This window comes from Lepidochelys olivacea (assembly GCF_965140295.1).
Source record: "Lepidochelys olivacea isolate rLepOli2 genome assembly, chromosome: 7".
NCBI classification, from domain to species: Eukaryota; Metazoa; Chordata; order Testudines; family Cheloniidae; genus Lepidochelys; species Lepidochelys olivacea.
This window is the reverse complement of record NC_140417.1, coordinates 124273453-124294247: the sequence shown is the minus strand read 5'-3', so window position 1 is coordinate 124294247 and position 20795 is coordinate 124273453. Positions and strand designations below refer to the sequence as shown.

Genomic DNA, 20795 nt, shown 5'->3' with positions numbered 1-20795 from the left:
GGGGGCTTGGTAAGGGGCAGCCGGCCCCGAGGGGGCTTGGCAGGGGGCAGCTGGCCCCGAGGGGGCTCAGGAGGGGGCAGCCGGCGCCGTGGAGGCTCGGGAGGGGGCAGCCGGCCCTGAGGGGGCTTGGGAGGGGGTATCCGGCGCTGTGGGGGAGGACTTGGGCGGGGGCAACTGCCCCCGAGGGGGCTCGGGAGGGGGCAGCCGGTGCCGTGGGGGAGGTTTCAGGAGGGGGCAGCTGGCCCCAAGGGGGCTCGGTCGGGGGTAGCTGGCGCCGTGGGGGAGGGCTCAGGTGGGAGCAGCTGGCGCTGTGGGGGCTCGGGAGGGGGCAGCCGGCGCCGTGGGGGGGGGCTCGGGCAGGGCAGCCGGCCCCGAGGGGGCTCAGGACGCGGCAGCTGGTGCCTTGGGGGCTCAGACAGGGGCAGCCGGCCCCGAGGCTCTGAGCCGCTCTCCCCCTTGCAGACAGCGTGGAGGACGAGTTCGAGCTCTCCACCGTCTGCCATCGCCCCGAGGGGCTGGAACAGCTGCAGGAACAGACCAAGTTCAGCCGCAAGGAGCTGCAGGTCCTGTACCGGGGCTTCAAGAACGTGAGTCCCTGGGCCAGGTGCAGGGCTGGCGTGGGGGGGGGAGGGGGGGCACCTGCCTCTGTCCCGAGCGCCCCCCTCCCGGCCTAGGGTTGCCAACTGTCTAATTGCACAAACCCAAACACCATTGCCCCGCCCTGCCCCTGTCCCGCCCCTTTTCCTAGGCTGTGCCCCCGCTCACTCCATCCCCCCCCCGCCCCATCGCTCACTCACTCCCTCCGAGGGAGAGGGGGAGGGGGCAGCCAGCCAATGGGAACTGCGGGGCCGGTGCTTGCAGGCAGGGGCAGCACGCGGAGACCCCCAGCCCCCCCGCCCTCAGGTCGCAGAGACGTGCTGGCGGCTTCCTGGAGCAGCGCGAGGCCAGGGCAGGCAGGGAGCCTGCCTTGGCCCCGCTGGACTCTTAGCAGGCTCAGATCTCCCGGATTGGTGCCAGTAGCCTCTGGGAGATAGAGCCCCATTCCAGGAGACTCCCAGGGAAACCGGGAGCGTTGGCAACCCTAGGCAGGGGGTTGGGGTGTGGGCTCTGGGAGGGAGTTTGGGTGCGGGAGGGGGCTCAGGGCAGGGGGTTGGGGTGCGGGGGTTGCGGGCTCTGGGAGGGAGTTTGGATGTGGGTGGAGGCTGGGGGTTGGGGTGCAGGAGGGGGTGTGGGATGGGGTGCGGGCTCTGGCTGGGTGGCGCTTACCTCAGGCGGCTCCCAGAAGCGGCAACATGTCCTTGCGGCTCCTAAGCTCGGGGCGGCCAGGCGGCTCTGCGCACTGCCCCTGCCTGCAGGCACCACCCCTGCAGCTCCCATTGTCTGTGGTTCCCGGCCAATGGGAGCTGCGGAGTCGGTACTCAGGGTGGAGTTAGCCTGGGAGCCCTTTGGGACAGGGACTGTGACTTCTGCTGTGTCCGCACAGTGGGGCCCAGAACCCCATGGGGCCTGTCCCCCCCTCGAGACGTGCTGTCCTGAGCACAACCAGAGGGGGAAGGCAGGAGTCTATAGGGAAACTGAGGCACAGAGCAGTGACATGTTCTGCCCAAGGGGCCGGAGGGATAGATTCCCAAGGAGAGCTCAGGCAAGCCTGGCTCCCAGTCCTGTGCTCAGACCATTCCAGCCCTGGCTGTTTGGAGGGGGGGTGATCTTGTTTGTGATTTTCCCTTTGGCAGGAATGCCCGACTGGCCTCGTTAACGAAGAGAACTTCAAACAGATCTACTCCCAGTTCTTCCCGCAGGGAGGTGAGCTCCCCTCTCAATTCCGGCTCCTACAGGGGTGCAAAACGGAGCTCAGGGTGGGTCAGTCCCCATGGGAGGGGGGTCACCCCAGAGGTGGCTCCCACACCACCACACTCGGGGCCAGAGGGCCAGGAATGGCAGGCTGCCTTCGTGTAAGCAAAATGCGCATCTAGTTTGCGCGTGCAATTGCCGTGATTGCCTGTGTAAATCAGGCACCTGCCCATGCAAATAGCCAAGCCAGGCGCAGTTGCACTTCCATTCGCAATGGCTCCTGCCCCCCGTTCTCAAAGAGGAGCTCTGGTTTTGCGGGGGTCAGGCCGGCGGGAGGGGGGAGGGCTGGGGCGGGGGCTTGCTCACATGAGCCGCGGGGGCTCAGAGGGTCAGAGAGTCTTCGAGCAGCTCAGGCATGTACTCTCCAGCATCCCTGGAGCCAACTTCTGCAGCTGCAGCGCTCTCCCTAAGGCAGTCGCTGTGCACTGACCCCCACCTGCACCCTCCTTGTGTCCATGGTGCACTCTACAAGGGAATGCGATCGCGCACATGCTCAGGCCATGGGTCTCCCTGGGCTGGCGCCGTGTCTCTCTCCAGCCACTGCCTGATGCTTCAGAGGAGGGTGAAAAGAAATCCGCCATGTTGTTCCATGCTGGGGGTCTGGGAGGGGCGGAGACTCCTTCATGACCCTGCCGCCATCAGCTGATGCCCCGGAGCATGAGAGTGGATCACCCTTAATGTAGCTTAGAATGATTACAACCAAATTAGCCAGGTGCAGCACTGAGGCTGTCTGGATTCCTGTGGCAGTGAGTTCCCCAGGTCGACATCCGAAAGCTGGCTCTGTTCCTTGCTTAATATCTAGTCATTCGTACAGTGGGTTGAAGTCAGTAAGTCTTGTCCCTGTTTGACTCTCTCCCGCAGATTCCGGCACGTATGCCACTTTCCTCTTCAATGCATTCGACACCGACCGTGACGGCTCTATCAGCTTTGAGGTGAGCCTCCGCACCTACCTGGTTGGGCCGGGACCTGGGGGCTGGGGCTAGAGCCTTTGAGTCTGGTGCTGTCAGGACTCGGGCGGAACGAGTGTCATCAACTCTCGCTAGTGATTGCGAATCTCGCACTAGTTGGTGTTAAAGCCCCAGCTCCTGGAGGAAGGTGATGACGTGAGAATCTCAGTGTCTGTCTTTAAAACAGCAAGTTCCTAGCCCTCCTGGTGGGGAGAAAAGCCTGCAAATTGGACCCTTAAGGGCCCGTGGACATCAGAAGGCAAAGAACCAGAACCCCAGAATTTTAAGCTGATCTCGTGATTTTTTTCCCACTCGACTCCTCTTGGTGGTGGCCGTGCTGGGGAATGCAGCTCTGTCCTCGGGGCTGCCAGACCCAGCCACATCCTGTGGCTCTCCTGGGCTTCTCTGTTGGCAGCCTGGTTGTTGTGGTGTCAAGCCCCAGGCAATCCTGCATGACCCAGATGACAGTCCAAGCTCAGGCGGGGCGACGATGAGTAATGCCGAGCCGTGCTGGGAGCTCAGGGACGGGGTTCCGGGGTTTGCCTGTCAGAGGCCCCTGGGGACCCCATGACTCAGAGACGCCTGGGGCCCATGGGGTGATCAATAACGAGCCGTGTTTTCCACCAGGAAGAGGATCAGTCCATCAGGCAGTGAGATCCCTAGACCTCGCCCTGACCCTCTCATGGGGGGGACTGCACCCTTGGAGATACGCAGGTTGTGCTCTCCCGGAAGGTGCAATCTCTGTTAGCAGCCATGAGGGAGACACGAGCAACGCGGCTGGGACTGAAGCTCCGTGGTTTCACTGCCCGTTTGTGCTGATCATCAGAACAAACGGAAGAAAGGCCCGATCGGGTCAGAACAATGATCCATCGAGTCCAGTGTCCTGTCTTCCGACTGGCCAGTGCCCGGTTCTTCAGAGGGAATGAACAGAACAGGGCAATTAGCGAGTGATCCATCCCCTGTCGTTCCCTCTCAGCTTCTGGCAGACGGAGGTTAGGGACACCCAGATCATGGGGTTGCGTCCCTGCCCATCCTGGCTAATAGCCATTGCTGGATCTGTCCTACAGAAACTGATCTAGTTCTTTTCTGAACACAGTTATACTTTTGTCATTCACAGCATCCCCTGGCAAGGAGTTCCACAGGTTGACTGTGCCTTGTGGGAAGAAATACTTCCTTTGGTTAAACCTGCTGCCTATTAATTTCATTGGGAGATTCCTGGTTCATGTGTTATGAGAAGGGGTAAATAACACTTCCCCATTCACTTTCTCCACACCAGTCATGATTGTATAGACCTCTGTCATATCCCCCCTTAGTCGTCTCTTTTCCAAGCTGAACATTGCCAGTCTTATTAATCTCTCCTCATACGGCAGCCGATCCATCCCCCTCATCATTCTTGTTGCCCTTCTCTGAACCTTTTCCAGTTCCAGTATACCATTTTTGAGATGGGGTGATCAGATCTGCAAGCAGGATTCAAGGTGTGGCCGGACCCTGGCAGGCAGCAGCGAGCCATTAAAAATCCAGCCCAGCCTGGCCCGCTCTTCTCCGCCCCCCGCCCCCTGCTCTCTTCTTGCAGGGCAGGCGATCTCCCCGCCGCCTCTTCCCCCAGCTTGCGGGGTTCCTGCCCCTCCTCCGCTCCCTCCCTGCGGCCGATCAGCGGAGGGGGAGAGGGAAAAGCGGAGCCGCAGCACGCTCTCTGCACCGGGGACCTTGGGGAAGGCGGTGGAATCGGCATATCCCCTCCAGCCCCCTGCCATGAGCCGCTCAGGGCAGGAGGCTGGGAGCACCCCCATGACCCCAGCCATACCCCCAGTGTTCTGCCCTGATCCCTGCACCCCCCCCACCCCTCCACCCCTGTGCCCTGACCCCTGCACCCCCCTCACACACCCAGTCCACTGCCCTCACCTCTGCACGCCCCTCACACACCCCGAGCCCTCTGCCCTGACCCCTGAACCCTCCTCACACACACCCAGTCCTCTGCCCTCACCCCTGCACCCCCCCCCACAACCCCAGCCCTGACTCCAGCACCCCCCACACACACCCTCAGCCCCATGCCCTGACTTCTGCATCCCCCACGCATACCCAGCCCCCCCCCCACTCCATGCCCTGGCTCTTGCACCCCCCACATCCCCCCCACACACACACTAAACGGGAGCTCCTGCACCCCCCCATCCCACAGACATTCCCATCTGCACCTCTCGCACCAAATGGGAGCTGCCCCGGTAAACACTCCACACCCACACCTCCTGCCACAACCCTGAGCCCCCTCCCTCATTCTAGCTCCTGGCCAGACCCTGCACCCCAACCTGCTCCATCACCCCCAGCCCGGTGCTCAGCACACTCCCACCCTCAGTTCAGTGCAGAGAGAGGAAGAGAATGGCTAGAACAAGGTAGGTACCTGCTCTATGTGGACAGAGCCGGGATCCCAGACCGGCAGTGGGCTAAGCGGTGCCGGCAGCCGGGACCCTGGCTGGCAGGAGCCAGAGGTTGGAACCCCAGACTGGCAGCGGGCTGAGCTGCTCCTAGCCGCCGGCCCCGCTCAGCCCACTGCCGGTCTGGGGTCCCAGCCGCCGGCCCCGCCCAGCCCACTGCCGGTCTGGGGTCCCAGCCGCCGGCCCCGCCCAGCCCACTGCCGGTCTGGGGTCCCGGCCGCCGGCCCCGCCCAGCCCGCTGCCGGTCTGGGGTCCCGGCCGCCGGCCCCGCCCAGCCCGCTGCCGGTCTGGGGTCCCGGCCGCCGGCCCCGCCCAGCCCGCTGCCGGTCTGGGGTCCCGGCCGCCGGCCCCGCCCAGCCCGCTGCCGGTCTGGGGTCCCGGCCGCCGGCCCCGCCCAGCCCGCTGCCGGTCTGGGGTCCCGGCCCCGCCCAGCCCGCTGCCGGTCTGGGGTCCCGGCCGCCGGCCCCGCCCAGCCCGCTGCCGGTCTGGGGTCCCGGCCGCCGGCCCCACCCAGCCCGCTGCCGGTCTGGGGTCCCGGCCGCCGGCCCCGCCCAGCCCGCTGCCGGTCTGGGGTCCCGGCCGCCGGCCCCGCCCAGCCCGCTGCCGGTCTGGGGTCCCGGCCGCCGGTCCCGCCCAGCCCGCTGCCGGTCTGGGGTCCCGGCCGCCAGCCCCGCTCAGCCCGCTGCCGGTCTGGGGTCCCGGCCGCCGGCCCCGCTCAGCCCGCTGCCGGTCTGGGGTCCCGGCCGCTGGCCCCGCTCAGCCCGCTGCCGGTCTGGGGTGCCGGTCTGGGGTCCCGCCCAGCCCGCTGCTGGTCGGGGGTCCTGGCTGCCGGCCCCGCTCAGGGTGAACGGAAGCCCAGGCTGGCAGCGGGCTGAGCGGGCCGGCGGCGTAAGATCTGCATTTTAATTTAATTTTAAATGAAGCTTCTTAAACATTTTGAAAACCTCGTTTACTTTACATACGACAATAGTTTAGTTACGTAATATACAGACTTCTAGAGAGAGACCTTCTAAAAAACGTGAAAATGTATGACTGGCAGGCAAAACCTTAAATTACAGCGAATACATGAAGACTTGGCCCACCACTTCTGAAAGGCTGCCGACCCCTGCTCTTGAGGCAATATGATAGTCTCTGTCTGATTATCTATCCCCTCCCTAACGATTCCCAGCATTCTGGTCACTTTTTTGATGGCCGCTGCACATTGAGTGGATGTTTTTAGAGAACTACCCACAATGACTGCAAGATCTTTCCTGAGTGGGAACAGCTAATTTAGACCCCGATCATTGTATATGTACAGTTGGGATCGTGTTTTCCAATGGGCATTGCTTTGCATTTCATCTGTCATTTTGTTGCCCAGTCACCCAGTTTAATGAGATCAAAGGGTCAGTTTTCAGACTGGAGAGAGGTAAATAGTGGTGTCCTCCAGGGGTCTGTCCTGGGCCCAGTCCTATTCAGCATATTCATAAATGATCTGGGAAAAGGGGTAAACAGCGAGGTGGCAAAATTTGCAGACTATGCAAAATTACTCATGGTATTTAAGTCCAAAGCAGACTGCAAAGAGTTACCAGGGGATCTCACAAACCTGGGAGACTGGGTGACAAAAGGGCAGCTGAAATTCCGTGTTGAGAAGTGCAAAGTGATGCGATTGGAAAAGAGAATCCCAGCAGGAGTGGTGTAGGCGCTGCACGCCAGGAACATCTCGAGAACATATTTGCAGAGCAGAGACAGGAAGTCCTTGGTGGGGTCACCGTACATACATCACACAAGAACATTAATGATCAGCGTTAGTTTTTCAGTGCTACGTTACCACCTTTTGGGTACATATCATGACCTCAGCGTGCCAGCTGGCATTGGGGTGTTCTCAGGGTCACAGATGGATCACCTGAAAATGCCCTGTTCTGTTCACTCCCTATCTGACATCGGCCGCTGTCCAAGACAGGACACTGGGCTAGGTGGGCTGCTGGTCTGAGCCTGTCTGGCCCTTCTTATGCTCTGTACCCTGATGGCCTAGGGTCTTGCAAGAGCAACTGTCCTTGTAACCCCTGATTCCTCCACAGGACTTTGTGGCTGGTTTGTCCGTGATTCTCCGAGGCACCATAGATGACCGGCTCAGCTGGGCTTTCAACCTCTATGACCTGAACAAAGACGGCTGCATCACCAAAGAGGTGTGTGTGGGAGAGATGGGAACCGGGGGCGGGGGGGACACTGGGAAACACTGACACTGCTGGGCCACTTCATCTCAGGAGATCTAGGGCTGTGGGGGGGGGGGGGGAGAGGGGCAGGACTGAAGGGCTTCAGCAGAGGTAGCAGGAGCCCAGGGCTGGGATAACAGGGAGCTGCGGGTCGGGATTGAGGGGCATCCAGAGAGCTGTGGGGGGAACCCAAGCTGGGATAGCAGGGGGCTGCGGGTTGGGATTGAGTGGCATCTGCAGAGTTGTGGGGGGCAATAATCAGTTCCCAGCCTGGGCCCCCCAGCTCCTCGTGTCTCTCCCTGGCAGGGGGAGAGGGTTGCAATCCTGCCATGTCACTTGATTGACCCCCTTCCAGTGCAGGTGTCTCTGTCTCCCTTGGCTGGCACCAGAAGCTGCCCAGAGTGTCCCCTGCTGATGGGAGAGGTGGGAGGGCCCAGGTGCCTCCCGCAGAAAGGCATGGGGGCCTCTTCGTGGGGCGACTGCTAATAATTATTCGGTTCTGGGCCCCTCCCTCCAGGAAATGCTGGACATCATGAAGTCCATCTACGACATGATGGGCAAATACACGTACCCGGCCATGCGGGAGGAGGCCCCCCAGGAGCACGTGGAGAACTTTTTCCAGGTGAGACGTGGAGCTGGCCCGGGGGTCCCTCTGGGAGCAGGGAGAGGAGTCAGTGACCACGGGCAGGGCCCAGGGGGCTGGGGACGGGAGGGCAAAGGAGAGATTGCTCAGAGCAGCATAGAGAGATGTGGAGGGGAAGCCCCAGGATGTACCCCTCCCCTGTCCATGCCCCCCCAAAGCGGGAAAGCTCCAGGGGATCATAGGCCCAGGTCAGACCCAGGCTCCATCCAGCCCAGCATCCTGTCTCCACTCTGCGGGAGGTGCCGGGCTCTTCCCTGTGGGGTGAGCTGCCCCCTGGCAGGCTCCCCACCCAAACCCCTCCTGCCACGGACTGCTGCCCTGAAGCGGGAGCTTTGAGCTCCCTTCTCATTTCCTGTGGGAATTAATGAGGATCCTGGCGTATCCCTGGGCTTTGTTACCCACAGACCTGCCCCACCCCCGTGATTAACCCTGTGCTCACCTGGATCTGCCCAGGATGGGGTTTTGGGGTTTAGATCTGGGGGGCACCCTGGGCTCTCTCAGACCCACGGAGAGCCCCATCCTGGGCAGATGCTGCTCGGGCTGCTGGGGATGTTGCCTCCTCCTTGTCCAAATGCAGCCCACACAGGAGGGATCCCCTGTGGATCCGAGTGAGGGATGCTGTCCTCCTGGCAGGGATCAGAATCGGGGGGGGGGCGTCTCCCTTGGGTGGGGATCAGAATGGGGTGCGCTGTCCTCCCAGCAGGGATCAGAGTGGGGGGCGCTGTCCCCATGACAAGGATCAGAGTGGGGGCTGTTGTTCCTCCTCAGGTGAGGATCACAGTGGGGGGCGCTGTCCACTTCGGGTAGGGATCAGAGCGGGGGGTGCTGTCCCCCTGGCAGTGATCAGAGTGGCCCCTGTCCCCCTCAGGTGGGGATCAGAGTGGGGGGCGCTAGCCCCATGACAGGGATAAGAGTGGGGGTGCTGTCCCCCAGCGGGGATCAGAGTGGGGGGCGCTAGCCCCATGACAGGGATAAGAGTGGGGGTGCTGTCCCCCTTTGGGCGGGGATCAGAGTGGAGGATGCTGTCCCCCGAGCAGGGATCAGAGTGGGGGGGCGCTCTCCCCTGGCAGGGATCAGAGTGGGGGTGCTGTCCCCCCTTGGGCGGGGATCAGAGTGGGGGTGCTGTCCCCCCTTGGGCGGGGATCAGAGTGGAGGATGCTGTCCCCCCAGTGGGGATCAGAGTGGGGGGGCGCTCTCCCCCGGCAGGGATCAGAGTGGGGGGCTGTCCCCTGTTGGGCACATGCAGCCTCTCCGCCTGTCTCTGGACCCGCTGCCGGCTCCGTGACGCTGTGTCTTTGCAGAAGATGGACCGGAATAAGGACGGGGTGGTCACAATCGAGGAGTTCATCGAGTCGTGTCAGAAGGTAAAGTCGCAGCTTGTTCCTGGGCCAGGCCCTTCTCCCGCTCGCCCACGTGGCTCCTCACCCTGCCACGCCCCGCCCCTGCCCTGAGTTCCTTGGGCACTGCTGCCCAGCTGCTCCTCCCAGAGCTGAGAAGCTAAGCGAGGCTGGGCAGGACCCGTGCTTGGAGGAGAGACCTCTGAGGGTCCCCAGGACTGTGTGGGAAGTGGGGCGGGGCTGGGTGCACTCCCCTAAGAGCCAGTAGCCTGGCATAGTGCCGGTGGGTGTGGGGCAAGACGTCACCTTTCCAATGAGACCTACAGCCTGGGGGGCCCTCTCTTCTCAGCCGTTAAAGGCTCCTAGCGCTTTGCCCGTGAGCCTGGGCCTTCGCCGTGGCATGCCAGCTTGGCGCTCTGGGTGGTGCCAGGACAGCCCGGTGAGCGGGGACCCTCTGCCTGGGGGGCACTGGACCCTAGACACAGGTTTTGCTGTCAGAGTCGAGGCCCCAGCAGACCCACTGAGCGCGGGTTCCAGTTTAGGGTGCGGTTGTGGGGAGAGCCTGGCCAGCGGACGCATCTCCTCCTCCGCCCCTGCAGGACGAGAACATCATGAGATCCATGCAGCTCTTCGACAACGTGATCTAGCCCTGCTGGACCCGCCACCGGGCCAAGCTCCTGCTTCTCTCTCGTCTCTTCCTCTGAGACCCTCCCGTCCTGGCTGCGCAGCCTCCCTGAACGCTGCAGGGGAAGGATTTTGGCTCTGGGAGACGTGGTGGTGGCACCTGCGAGGAAGGGACCTGGCCTTGCCCTGGGGCTAGCTGCGGCTCTGCCTGCCATGGGGACGTGGGCATCCTGAGCCGCTCCTGGGGGCAGAGCGTGGGCACCGCCTGGCAGAAGGCAAGCGCTCTCCCGGGGCACTTGGGCCCAAACGGACCCTCCTACGCCCATAGCTCGGAATCGGAGCTGCCTGGCTCCGTATAACACCCACCCCCTCCTGCTAGGTATCCACTGCGCAGCCCGGTTCACAGTGTCCCCCGCCCTCGAGGATTCAGAGCTGGCTCCCTTCCCTCGTCTCTGGCCCCAGCTCCAGGACCCCACCTGGAACCCGATCTGGAGTATTGCACCTGAGGGCCTGCCGCACGGGTTCCTCTGCAGCTCCAGCCATTGCCAGCAGGGGGCGGAGTGCATCCCGCACCCACCAGTTCCAGATGCTTTCGTCAAACCCGGGCCGGTCCCCGTCGCTGTTCATCACGGGGGCCATCACCCCTCCCCTGGCGCCGGGTCAGGGAGATGCCCTCTGCTGCTTCCATCTTCCCCCCGTCAGGGTGGGCAGAGGAGCAGTGCCCGGATGCCCTGGAGGAGGCAGGCAGGCTGGGCGCGTCCCTGAGCGCTCACGGGTTAGTCACCTGCATTAGCTGTAGGGAGCAGGACCTTGGCTGGGCTTAGCCAGCGACAGGGGAATGAGGTGACCCCTAGAGCCCAGGGGCGGAGGGAGAGGCTGGGGCGGTGAGTGGCTGGGGAACGGGCCGGGAAGCCTTTCACCACGAGGCCCCCGTCCCGTCGGGAGCACTGGGGCAGTGACTGCCGGGGCCGAGCCAGGAGGCGCCGGTCTCGCGCCACGGCCCAGCCGCTCGGGGTGTCTGCACCGTGGGGGGGCCCCCGGCTCCCAGCAGAGGGCTTGGCTGGGGGGCTGGTTAGCATGGCGGGCACCAAGCACGGATGAGCTGCGGGGGAACCTCTCCAGGACTGCTGGGGGCAGAGGGGGCGTCAGGCGCCAGGAATCCAGCTGGCACTTGGTGCCCGAGCAAAACGTTTCCCTGAAATGACCTAACGCAAGGGGCCTGGCCCTGGGGTGTCACTGGTGGGGTGGGGGGGTGTATTGGAGAAGCAGAGAGTCCAGTCTGGGGCTGACGGCAGCCTCTCTGGGCGGCTCTTCAGCTCTGTGCGCTCTCTTGCTCCCGGTGCCCTGCTCTCTGCTGGCCCCAGGGCACAACCTGCGTCTTTCCTGCCTGCTGCTCCCCGCTGCCACGTCACGCCGGTCAGTCGCAGCGGGCAGCACGCGGCCGGGCCAGTGGGCAATGCTCCCTGGAGAGCCCGTGGCTCTGGGGACTCCCCCGCCCAGCTGCTGAGATCTCACCCCCCCCAGCCCTGAGCAAAGTGGGGCCAAGGCTGCTACCGCCAGCGGCACCCCAGATGGAGGAGGGGCTAGGAGCCCAGAGGGTGTCGCTCAGGCAGCTGCTGGCGGCCCCTGTGCTCAGGCCGACGCGGGCGGGTGACGGGAGCCGGGGGGTGGGCTGCACAGAGTCCCAGAGGAGCCCAGAAGTGAGACGACGCCGTGAGCTGGACAGATCGGTTGAGGGGGAATAGCTCGGCAGCCAGCCGTCCGTCTGCCTCGGGCTGACATGGGGCAGGACAGGCTGGGAGGCAGAGAGCCACGGGGCTTGTGCGCGGCCAGCGCATGCCATTCCTAGGCATCACGGCCCAGCCAGTGCTGCCGGGGACAGGCTGGCAGACTGGTCCCTGGGGTCCCTCTGATGACAGGCGGGTGTCACTCCCTAGCGCCCCCCGAGGGGCAGCGCAGCCGTCCCCGTGGGTATTTTATCACCAGCAGTGGCCAGTGCCTGGGGCTTCAAAGGAAGATGTGGCCCCATCTCCTGCCCTGCACATGGGCAGGTTCCTCCGGACCCCGGCTGCAGATTAGCGCCAGCCCTGGGTCTGAGACGCCACGGCCCCTGTAATTCTCTCTGCAGACGCGGTTCCTGTTCACAGTGATGGCCTTGTTGGAGCTGTGCTGAGCCAGCTGCCATTACAATCTCCTGCAGCAGCAAGTTCCACAAGTCAACTGCATGCTGCACCAAGGCACTTCCCCGGATCTGCCCCCCTGTCCCTCAGGCCGGGTCCTGTGAGGTGGGGCCTGTTCCCCGTTCCTGATAGCTGAGTGGAGCTGTTCATCTGGGCAGGGAGGCGGGTTCAACGTGCTCCTAGCCTGGCAGGCCTTGGGATGAGTGCTGCTGTCAGGGCTGAGGGTGTGCGCAACAAGGCAGAGCCAGAGGCAGCCTGGGGAATTTCCCCAGGGAAGCAGCTCCATGTCCAGGGCCCATCAGCTGGGAAAGACAGGTCTGACTGAGCCCAGGGCAGCAGACATCTCTGGCCAGCCATCCCCACTGGCTTTGTGGGCTAATAGGGTTGATTATTCCCTGCCAAACCTGCGTGGCTCTCGGCACTGCCAGGTGGGTGGGAACCGCCTGTCCTGCTCTCTGCTGGGTATGGGAAGGGGGGCACCGAGCCCTGTGCCGCTAGAGGTCAGGTGGTGCACTGGGGCAGAAACCCACCCAGCGCCCGGCTGCCCAAACTGCAGCCTCTTTGTCAGGGAGCGGCAGCCGAGGGCTGGGCTGGTGCCAACTCAGCAGCGGCCAAGCGGGGAGGCAGGGGGGCTTGTGGGGTGCTGATTAGCAAAGGGCCTGGATCTGAATCCCCAGGAAACGATCCGAGCTGGAGCTGCCCTTTGCATGGGGCCCTGTCCCTAGGTGGGGACAAAGCAGGAGGCTGGCGCCAGCCCCTGCCCCACCACAGGTCGCTGGCCCTCAAACGCCGCATGCTCTGGTCCCGGGGCAGGACTGTTCCCCCTGTGCCCCCTCCAGGGCTTTCTGCAGGCTGGGGAGCCGGGGCGCCCTCCCGTGCCCCATGAGCCATTCCCCAGCGGGGTCCGGCTCCCGGACGATGGCCTGCAATGCTCCCTCGTCCTCCCGCCCCAGAGATCTCGCTGTCAGGACAGGTTTTTAATGCTCCTTCCTTCGTTCCATCCACCTGGCCCTGCCCCAGGGCCCAGCTCTCACCCCCACCCCTCGCTGGCAGCTCCACCCCAGAGCCCCGGCACCCCTGGCGTGGTTTGATCCTCACTGCCCCCCACTTGTTCCCACACCTCTAGGCTGAGCGAGGGCCCCTTTGTGGGTGGGGCTGAGCCTCACTCTCATCCAGACAGCCCCCGCCCCCTTCCACCTGGTGGGGCTGGGGTCACTCTGGGTTTGGGGGGGAGCATTGTCATTTTGGCTGTCCTCTTGCTCCTCTCCTGCACCGGCAACAGCATTCAGCACCAGTGCCCTGCCCCGCCCCTGGCCGCATGGCGTGTGCCCCTCACCAGGCACTGGGCCCCACTAGCCGCTTTGCATTTTCAACTCTGTATATTTTGTATAATAACAATGATCAAAAATACAATAAAATCCAACCACAGTCGCTATGCACCACCCTGCTGTGCCTGGGCATCTGTGTCTGGGCATCTGTGGGGCGGCGGGTGGGGGCAAGGGGCCCAGCCACAGGGTGCTAGCTGGAGGGGGGAGGTCCTGGCTGGAGCCTGGCGGGGCAGGGGCTGGTTGGGGGGGCCTGCTCTGGGGGTGAGGGCTCAGCACATCACCCCTGGCTAGTGCTCCTGCCTTCGAAGACCCCTCTCCAGCACCGGGGCTGCCGGGGCGCTGCAGGGTGGGTGCCCATGTGCATTGCTGGCGGTGTCGGGCACGCGCGGGCACGTGCGGGGGTTTCACGGGGGAGATGCTGCAGGTGCCCACGGTGCGATGGTGCTGCCCGGCTGGGGGCATTAGAAGGGCCCTAGACTCACCCACACACAGGGAGCCAGTGTAACCTACACAGCAGCAGCGAGTCCGTCCCAGCCCCAGCCCTGGCCGAGGAGCCTTGGTGCTGCCACGCCACCTGCAGCAGCTCGGGCGTTCCCTCCTGAAGGTCCCTGATCCACTCCTGGGGGTGGCCACGGGGCGGTCTGGGGGAGGACCAAAGGGACAATTTAGCCAGGGCCCCCCAAAATGGGGGAAGGGTGGCCAGGCCAAATGTGCCTGAGTGGTGGCGGATGGAGGCACAGCGCTGGGAGCTGCCGTCACTAGAGCGGGGAAGGACTTGCCCACCCCAGGTGACCGTCACCACCACTGGCATCATGGTGCTAGGCCTGAAGCGACCCGCCAGGGAAGGAGGGATGGCCTCTGGGGGGGTGCGGGACAGTGCTTGCAGGGGGCCCAGAGCTCAGGGAGAGGCAGGACTGGGCCTGGGGGGGGAGGGCAGCAACCCCACAGTCCTGGGCCCTCTTTGACCCCCTGCCCTCTTCTTAAGCTCTTTCGTTTACTCTGCACGGTAAGGTTTCGGAAGGGGAGAGGGTGACCTTAGTGTCAGGTTTTGAGCTGGCGGGAGGTTCAATGCCTGGGGGCACCCGCCCAACACCAGCGCTTACCGCACACCCGCTGGAAGATCCTGGCTCAGGCAGGACGGGTTACAACCAAGAATTCCTGCTCTAAGCTGGGTCTCATCCGCTGGAAAGCCCAGGTGAGGGGCTCTGGCCTGTGATATGCAGGAGGGCAGACTGGCGGAGATGCTGGCTCTAAGATCGCAGCTGTTCCATGTGTACAGTTCTAGGCCCCCAGGTTCCAGAAAGCTGAATTCTACCTGGCCCAGGTGCAGAGCCGGGCCATGCAGTGCCACGCTTACACGCGGCGGCCAAGGGCACATCTCTGCAGCCAGGTGGCGTCGTCATGCCCAGCTCAAGGCCACATGCCCCCACCCGTTCAGCTCGAGTGCTGAAAACAGCATCTGGCACGACAGGAGGAGCTAACCAGCCATGCACGTGGCTGGCGGCTTGGACGGGCTCGTCCTTGCACCGCGGCAGCGATGTGAGCGTGAGCTGAGCCCCCGCAGGGATGGCAACAGCGCGGGGACTGCCATGGCCAGCGCCCTGTGCAGCTGGGCCAGAGCAGAGTTTGGCCTGTTCCGAACGGCTGAGCGGGCCCCGCTTGTGCATTCTAAATACGTCAGCGGGGAGCAGCTGGTGACGCTAAGGGGCAGTGTTGGCCCAACAACCAACGGGGATAAACTGGTTGCGAGCAATTCAGGCTGGAGAGGAGCAGCACGTTTCTAACCCCTGGAGGGGTGAGGGTCTGGAGCAGTGGGGCAAACACCCTGACTAGCTTTAGACGGAGCTTGTGAAGTCTAGGAAGGGGATGATCCGATGGGGTTGCTGCAACAGCAGGGACTGGGGTCCATGACCCAGGAGGGCCCGTCCCCATCTCTGGCCCATGTTCCTCATGTCCCAGGTGCACTGGGGGGCTGGAACAATTTTTATAGTGGGGGTGCTGAGAGTTATTGAAGCAAGCTCTAAACCCTGGATATAAAGGAAACCACTTCAAGTCAGGGGGTGCTGCAGCCCTCCACACCCCTAGTCCCAGCACCTGTGCAGACGCATACAGGCAAACAAGCGTTCCTGCTCATCAGATCGCTGGCTGAGGGCTGGGCTGAGGGCTGGGCCTTGCTAGTCCTGTCAGCAAGGCGAGGGCAGCCTCTCAGCACCCTGACCCCCCACTCACATCCTGGGATTGTGACCACCCCCCACGAGGACGGATTTTTTTTGGCGGGGGGGAGAGGGATCTGGTCTCTGGTTTTTCCAAAGGCGCAGACATCAGGAGGGGGCAGACGGGTCAGGTCCAGCCGGGAGCTGGTGTGAAGGGGAAGGTAACATGCAGGATGCACATCTGGGGGAGAGAAGAGGGGTTGGCAGCACCTGGGGAGCACAGGCCAGGAGACTGGGGAGTGGTCCCAGCAGCATGGAGGTGGGTTAGATGGGGGTGGGTTGGGGCTTTCCGCTCCTCTCTCCCCTGCCCCCTCGAGCTCCAGCTGGGCTGTGGGCGCAGGGACGGAGGGGGTGACTGCCCTGTGAGTGCGGCTGGGGCCGTGGAGTCCTGGCACATGGGGTGCTGGGAGCGGCCTGGCAAGGCTGGTTTAGGGGGGGCCCAGCTCTCGCTCCCTGGGCAGCTCCATCCACCTCTGTTGGGGTGGTCTGGCTGTGAACGGGGCCAGGCCAGGCCCTTCACACCCTGCCCGGCTTGGCTGATGGAACCTAGAGCCGGGCCTGCCATGGGCTGGCTCAGAGTGCCCTCTTGTGGCAGAGGGGTGCTAAAACACCGCCTCAGCACCCCAAAACCACAGGGCCCTCTTAGCTCCTTGGGTCCTCCCAGGAGATGCCCTATGCCCTGCCACAGGAGATGGCAGACCGCAAAGCGCTGCATTCATCTTAACGGCCCATCTATCTCCCCTTCTGTAGCAGGCTGCGGCCTGACCCCGGTGGACAAGGAGTTACGCTCAGAGCAGCCTGCCCTGACACAGGTGTTGGGAGAAGGGCTCTGAGAAAGGCCAGGAAGGGAGAAGGGAGGTGAGTTTGGGTAGGCAGGGCCTGGAGCCCCAGCTGGGGCCTTTTCTGCTCTGTGAGACGATTTTTTTCCTCTCCCCCATGCGGACTTTCCCCGGCTACTTGCAGGCCCCCGCTCACCAGCTGAGCAGCCGCCCTGACCCAGGGCAGTACTGAGCCGCTTGACAACCTACCTCTAGAGAAATAAGAAAGAATTACACGGCGAAGATGCGCATGGAGCTTTACAAAGAGAGTAACACCCGACTGAGAATGAGAAGCAATGGGGTCTAATGGAACAGGCATCAGCCTGGAAGTCAGGAGCTGCTAGTCCTTGCACTGCCACTGAGCTTCTGGGCAAATCATTTCTTCTGTTTCCCCTCCCACGCATTGTCCATCCTGGCTAGGCTGGGAGAAGTCTGGGACAGGGACTGTCTCTGCATCTGCACAGCATCTGCCACAATGGGGTCCTGATCTCAGCTGGGACCTCTGGATGCTACCCCACCACTAATAATAATTCCTGAAGCTGACACTATTGCATGAGCGGAGATCAGCAGCAATCAAACCGGCAGCTGGTTCTCTGCATGAAATAAGAGGGTGAAGAAGGCTGCTCTCTCCCCAGGCCATGCTGCCACGGCTGTGGTCAGCAAGGGTGCTTGACCTGGGGTGGCTAGCAAGGTGCTCTCTGAGGGCTCCAGCACTCTGAAAATTGTTCCCCGGTTACCCCCTTGGTCTGACTTCTGGCCATGGCGCCAGTGCCTAATTTATAATGAAAGATGTGCTGGAGCTCAAGCAGTTTTTTTAGTTTCATAACTGATGCGCCAACCGCAGAGGTGCCGGGGCTCAGCCCTGGCAAGTCCTGGCACAAATTAAGCCCTGCATGCCGCAAAAGACCCGTTTGAGAGGGTCTCTGGAGAGGGCTGAGAGTCTGCTTCCTAGATGATGAAGGGGGAAGGTGGCTGGCCAGCCAAGTTCCTGTGGAGCTGGTGAGTTTAAATACAATTAAACCTCAGTAGCATTACTGTATAATTAATGATGCCAGGGTGCATCCATGTCGGCACAGAGTTGCCTGCTGAGAAAGAATTGATGTTGCTGTATGTGTCCCGTGCCACTACGCTGTGCCTGAGATAAAATTCCCCAGCTGCAGCTTGTAGGCGTGCAGGAGAGAGTGAGGTTAACACAGGTTCACAGTTGTATGTCAGCTTCCATTCTGCCAGCAGTGGGGGGTGACAATCAAACTACTGCATGGCTTGGAGGTCAGCTTGAAATTGCTGCACAGGGGGCTGCAACCAAAGCCTGAGCATGCTATTGATCAGCAGAAGGCGTTTTCCAGCCCCAAGGGTAGGAATTACAGCTGCCTAGAATGCATGGGAGCCAGGAAACAATGCGGCAGTGCGGTTACTCCGTTTTCAGTTCTCCCCACAAGGGTATTGATGAACCTGTGGCTACAGTGAACCTGCACTTGTCTACAGGTGCGTGTCCGTCCGGAGGTCTCTCTGTGCATGTCTGGGTGTAGGTCTCTCTCTGTGTCTATACATAGATCTCTGTGTCCAGAAACAGGGCATTGTAATTATAACTGTCAAAGGAGAAAAGGAAAGGGCAGGTTTGAGCCACTACCCATGTCAGAGACTCCAGGACCCCTTAGTTCCCTTAACTGCCACAAGGAAGTGACAGAAGCCTGAAATACAAAGACCCTTATCCCGCTCTGACAACCTCTCCTTGGGGGGCACACGCCCTGGCAGTCACATGATTACTCTTCCCTTCCATGTGTTAGCACAGACCAGCATGGACAAGGGGCCTGCACCATCTTCTACAAACATCAAAGAAAAATAAATGGATGGACAAAATGGGCTGGAACCCCAAAAACACCCAGATTTTTGGCTACTGTCCCAACCTCTTTGGCTGGAAATCAGGTGAGGGTGGGCTTTCTTGTCTGAGTCCTGGCACGTCCTGGTTCCGGCTTGGTCAGAGCTTCCAGAAGAGACTTTGTAGTTTTGGTGGCATTCCTGTCTGGAAGCACGTGCTGCATGGAAATGACCCATCCAGACCCTCAAACGACCCAGGATTTGGGGCCTGATTTGAGCTTTCGGTCTTTGAGAAAGGAGTGGGGTGTCCTTATTTGACGTCAGCAAGGTTACCTATATCTATGACAAATGGAAACGTGAGCATGTCTGCTGAGGAGCTGGTGTGATCTGCCTTTCTCTTATACTGGTGGTGGTGGTGTCCCTTTCGAACCAAGCGGCTGCTCCAAGTTGAAGGCTGGTATTTTCTTTGGTGCAGTCTTGTTTAGTTACAAGAAATGTACAAAGACCTGCTTCCCCAAACAGAACTGAAGGCGAAAGGAATAGCTGCTTAGCTTAAAGGCCCCAGCTTCTTTTCAGCCAGCACGCCCAACCCAGAACCTCTTTCTAGGCTTCTCCCGGGCATCACGGCATGCTTGCAAGCTACTGTTTGGTTTTCTTGCTGCCTCTGTGTCTGAGTCTCTCTTGTTATATGTCCTGCCTTCTCACTCACACACACACTAACCACTGGACCTTTCTGCCCCTCTAATGAAGGGTTCTCCACCCTGAAGGAAGCTTGATGGCTAGGTTCATTTCTGAATCACTTGCATCAAATGCTGTCAATGGGGAGTGTCCCCACAAACCACCCCCGGGGATTTATACCAAGCAATGTACTCGATTAATGCCCTGGCCTGCACTGCCCCTACATATGGTGTATCGGACCCAGTGCCATAAGTGAAGGTAGGCACTTGATGTGCCATTTCAAAGGGCTCCTGGTACGAGTGAAAACTGGTGTGCCAGGCAAGTGGGGGTGGGGCAGTAGGGTGAATTATTATCTAATGGGGAGTCACCACCAGCAAACAAGATGGACTGCTCGCTGCAGAAAAATGATAAGCACCAAAGCCATCAGCCTACAAGACAAATGGCAATGGTCCAAAAATAGATCCTCCAAGGACCCCAGCTGCTAGCTACTAGTGGTGGAGAGGTCATCCCGGCCTGGCCGGCATGAATCAACTGTCTAAAGACAAGTTATCGGTGTAATCTGGACACACTTGATGGAGAGTTGGCATTGGATTCTGAGTTGTCAGACTCTTGCATTTCATGACAGCAATCTTCTCAGGAGAGGAGACTCCCTAATCCCGTTGCTTTTATTCTGCATATTTTATTCTGCAGACCATAGCTTGAGAACGTTTCAGGCTAGCCTGGGTGTTTACAGCTGCTTCAGGAAAATTAATTTCCCCTAGAAGTACAGTGGATTTGACCTATGGCCTCCATGTCACAAATTCATAAAGTATAGGTAAAATATAGACAACTGTAACTTGGGGAAGTCACTCCCCGGCTGTGCTTCAGTTTCCCCTCTCACTCTTTGCCTGTCCTGTCTATTTAGACCGTGAGCTCTTCATTATAGTGATTCTCTTGCTCGGTGTGTGTACACAATGGGGCCCCAGGTGCTGTCATACAAATAACTAATATTCCTTTACAAAGTTGTCTGTTCATGATCTCTTACACCCCAAATTAAGGAGTACCTAGGGGCTCAGGACAATGTATCTGCCCTATGGGATAGTCCGTGAACCCAATGTTGTGTTTTAAGCCATGCACAGAGAGGAGTTGGCAACTTCTTTTAAGAGCAGCTTGTTCAAAGAGTATTTTAAAAGTAACTGGGGATGTTCTCTCTTAGATGAGTGGATCTTTGCTGCTTCCTCGGGCTTGGACTTAATTCTCTCTTTGCTGGTGCACTGTCTATAGGAGAGCTGAACTACTTGTAACTGGACAGGACTGCCTTAAGCACAGTTCAATGAATTCAACAACCAGGCATGCTGATCTGGTTGAAGAACCAGTGCAGGATTGCCCTGAATGCACAAGACGCCATTCTAAACTGTTTCAGTGGCAATGGCTTCGGGCTGCATACCTATCCGACAGATAAGAGAAGCAGTGGATTCTGGGAGACTGTGAAGGACCAACAACGCACTGTGGGACAGTAGCAGGAGGACTAGCTGAACCATTTAATTGGTCCATGTCTGCAGTGGCTCGGAAACCATTCAGAGTGAACTGGTCCTCAGACTTGCGTAAATCAAGCCTATCCCTGACTGTAAAAGCAGCTCAAGCACTTTTCTGTCAATAAGCGTTCTTCCAAGATTCATCGATTCCAAGGCGAGAAGGGACAACGGTGATCATCTAGTCTGACCTCCTGTATAGCACAGGCCAGAGAACTGCCCCAAA

The 20795-nt window shown here is 60.8% G+C and overlaps 1 protein-coding gene across 6 annotated transcripts in view; it reads left to right on the top strand.

Annotated features, from left to right (window-relative positions):
* Positions 1 to 13645, top strand: part of KCNIP2 (potassium voltage-gated channel interacting protein 2) — a 133830-nt gene extending 120185 nt beyond the window's left edge. For all 6 annotated transcript variants that reach the window (XM_084633180.1, XM_084633182.1, XM_084633181.1 and 3 more), the window contains 7 exons: positions 463 to 587; positions 1734 to 1803; positions 2713 to 2783; positions 7285 to 7392; positions 7937 to 8041; positions 9364 to 9426; positions 9999 to 13645. In XM_084633180.1, the coding sequence (XP_084489306.1) occupies positions 463 to 587; positions 1734 to 1803; positions 2713 to 2783; positions 7285 to 7392; positions 7937 to 8041; positions 9364 to 9426; positions 9999 to 10046 (590 nt within the window). In that variant the 3' untranslated portion in view covers positions 10047 to 13645. The remainder of the gene's footprint in view (positions 1 to 462; positions 588 to 1733; positions 1804 to 2712; positions 2784 to 7284; positions 7393 to 7936; positions 8042 to 9363; positions 9427 to 9998) is intronic.
* Positions 13646 to 20795: the final 7150 nt, after the last annotated feature.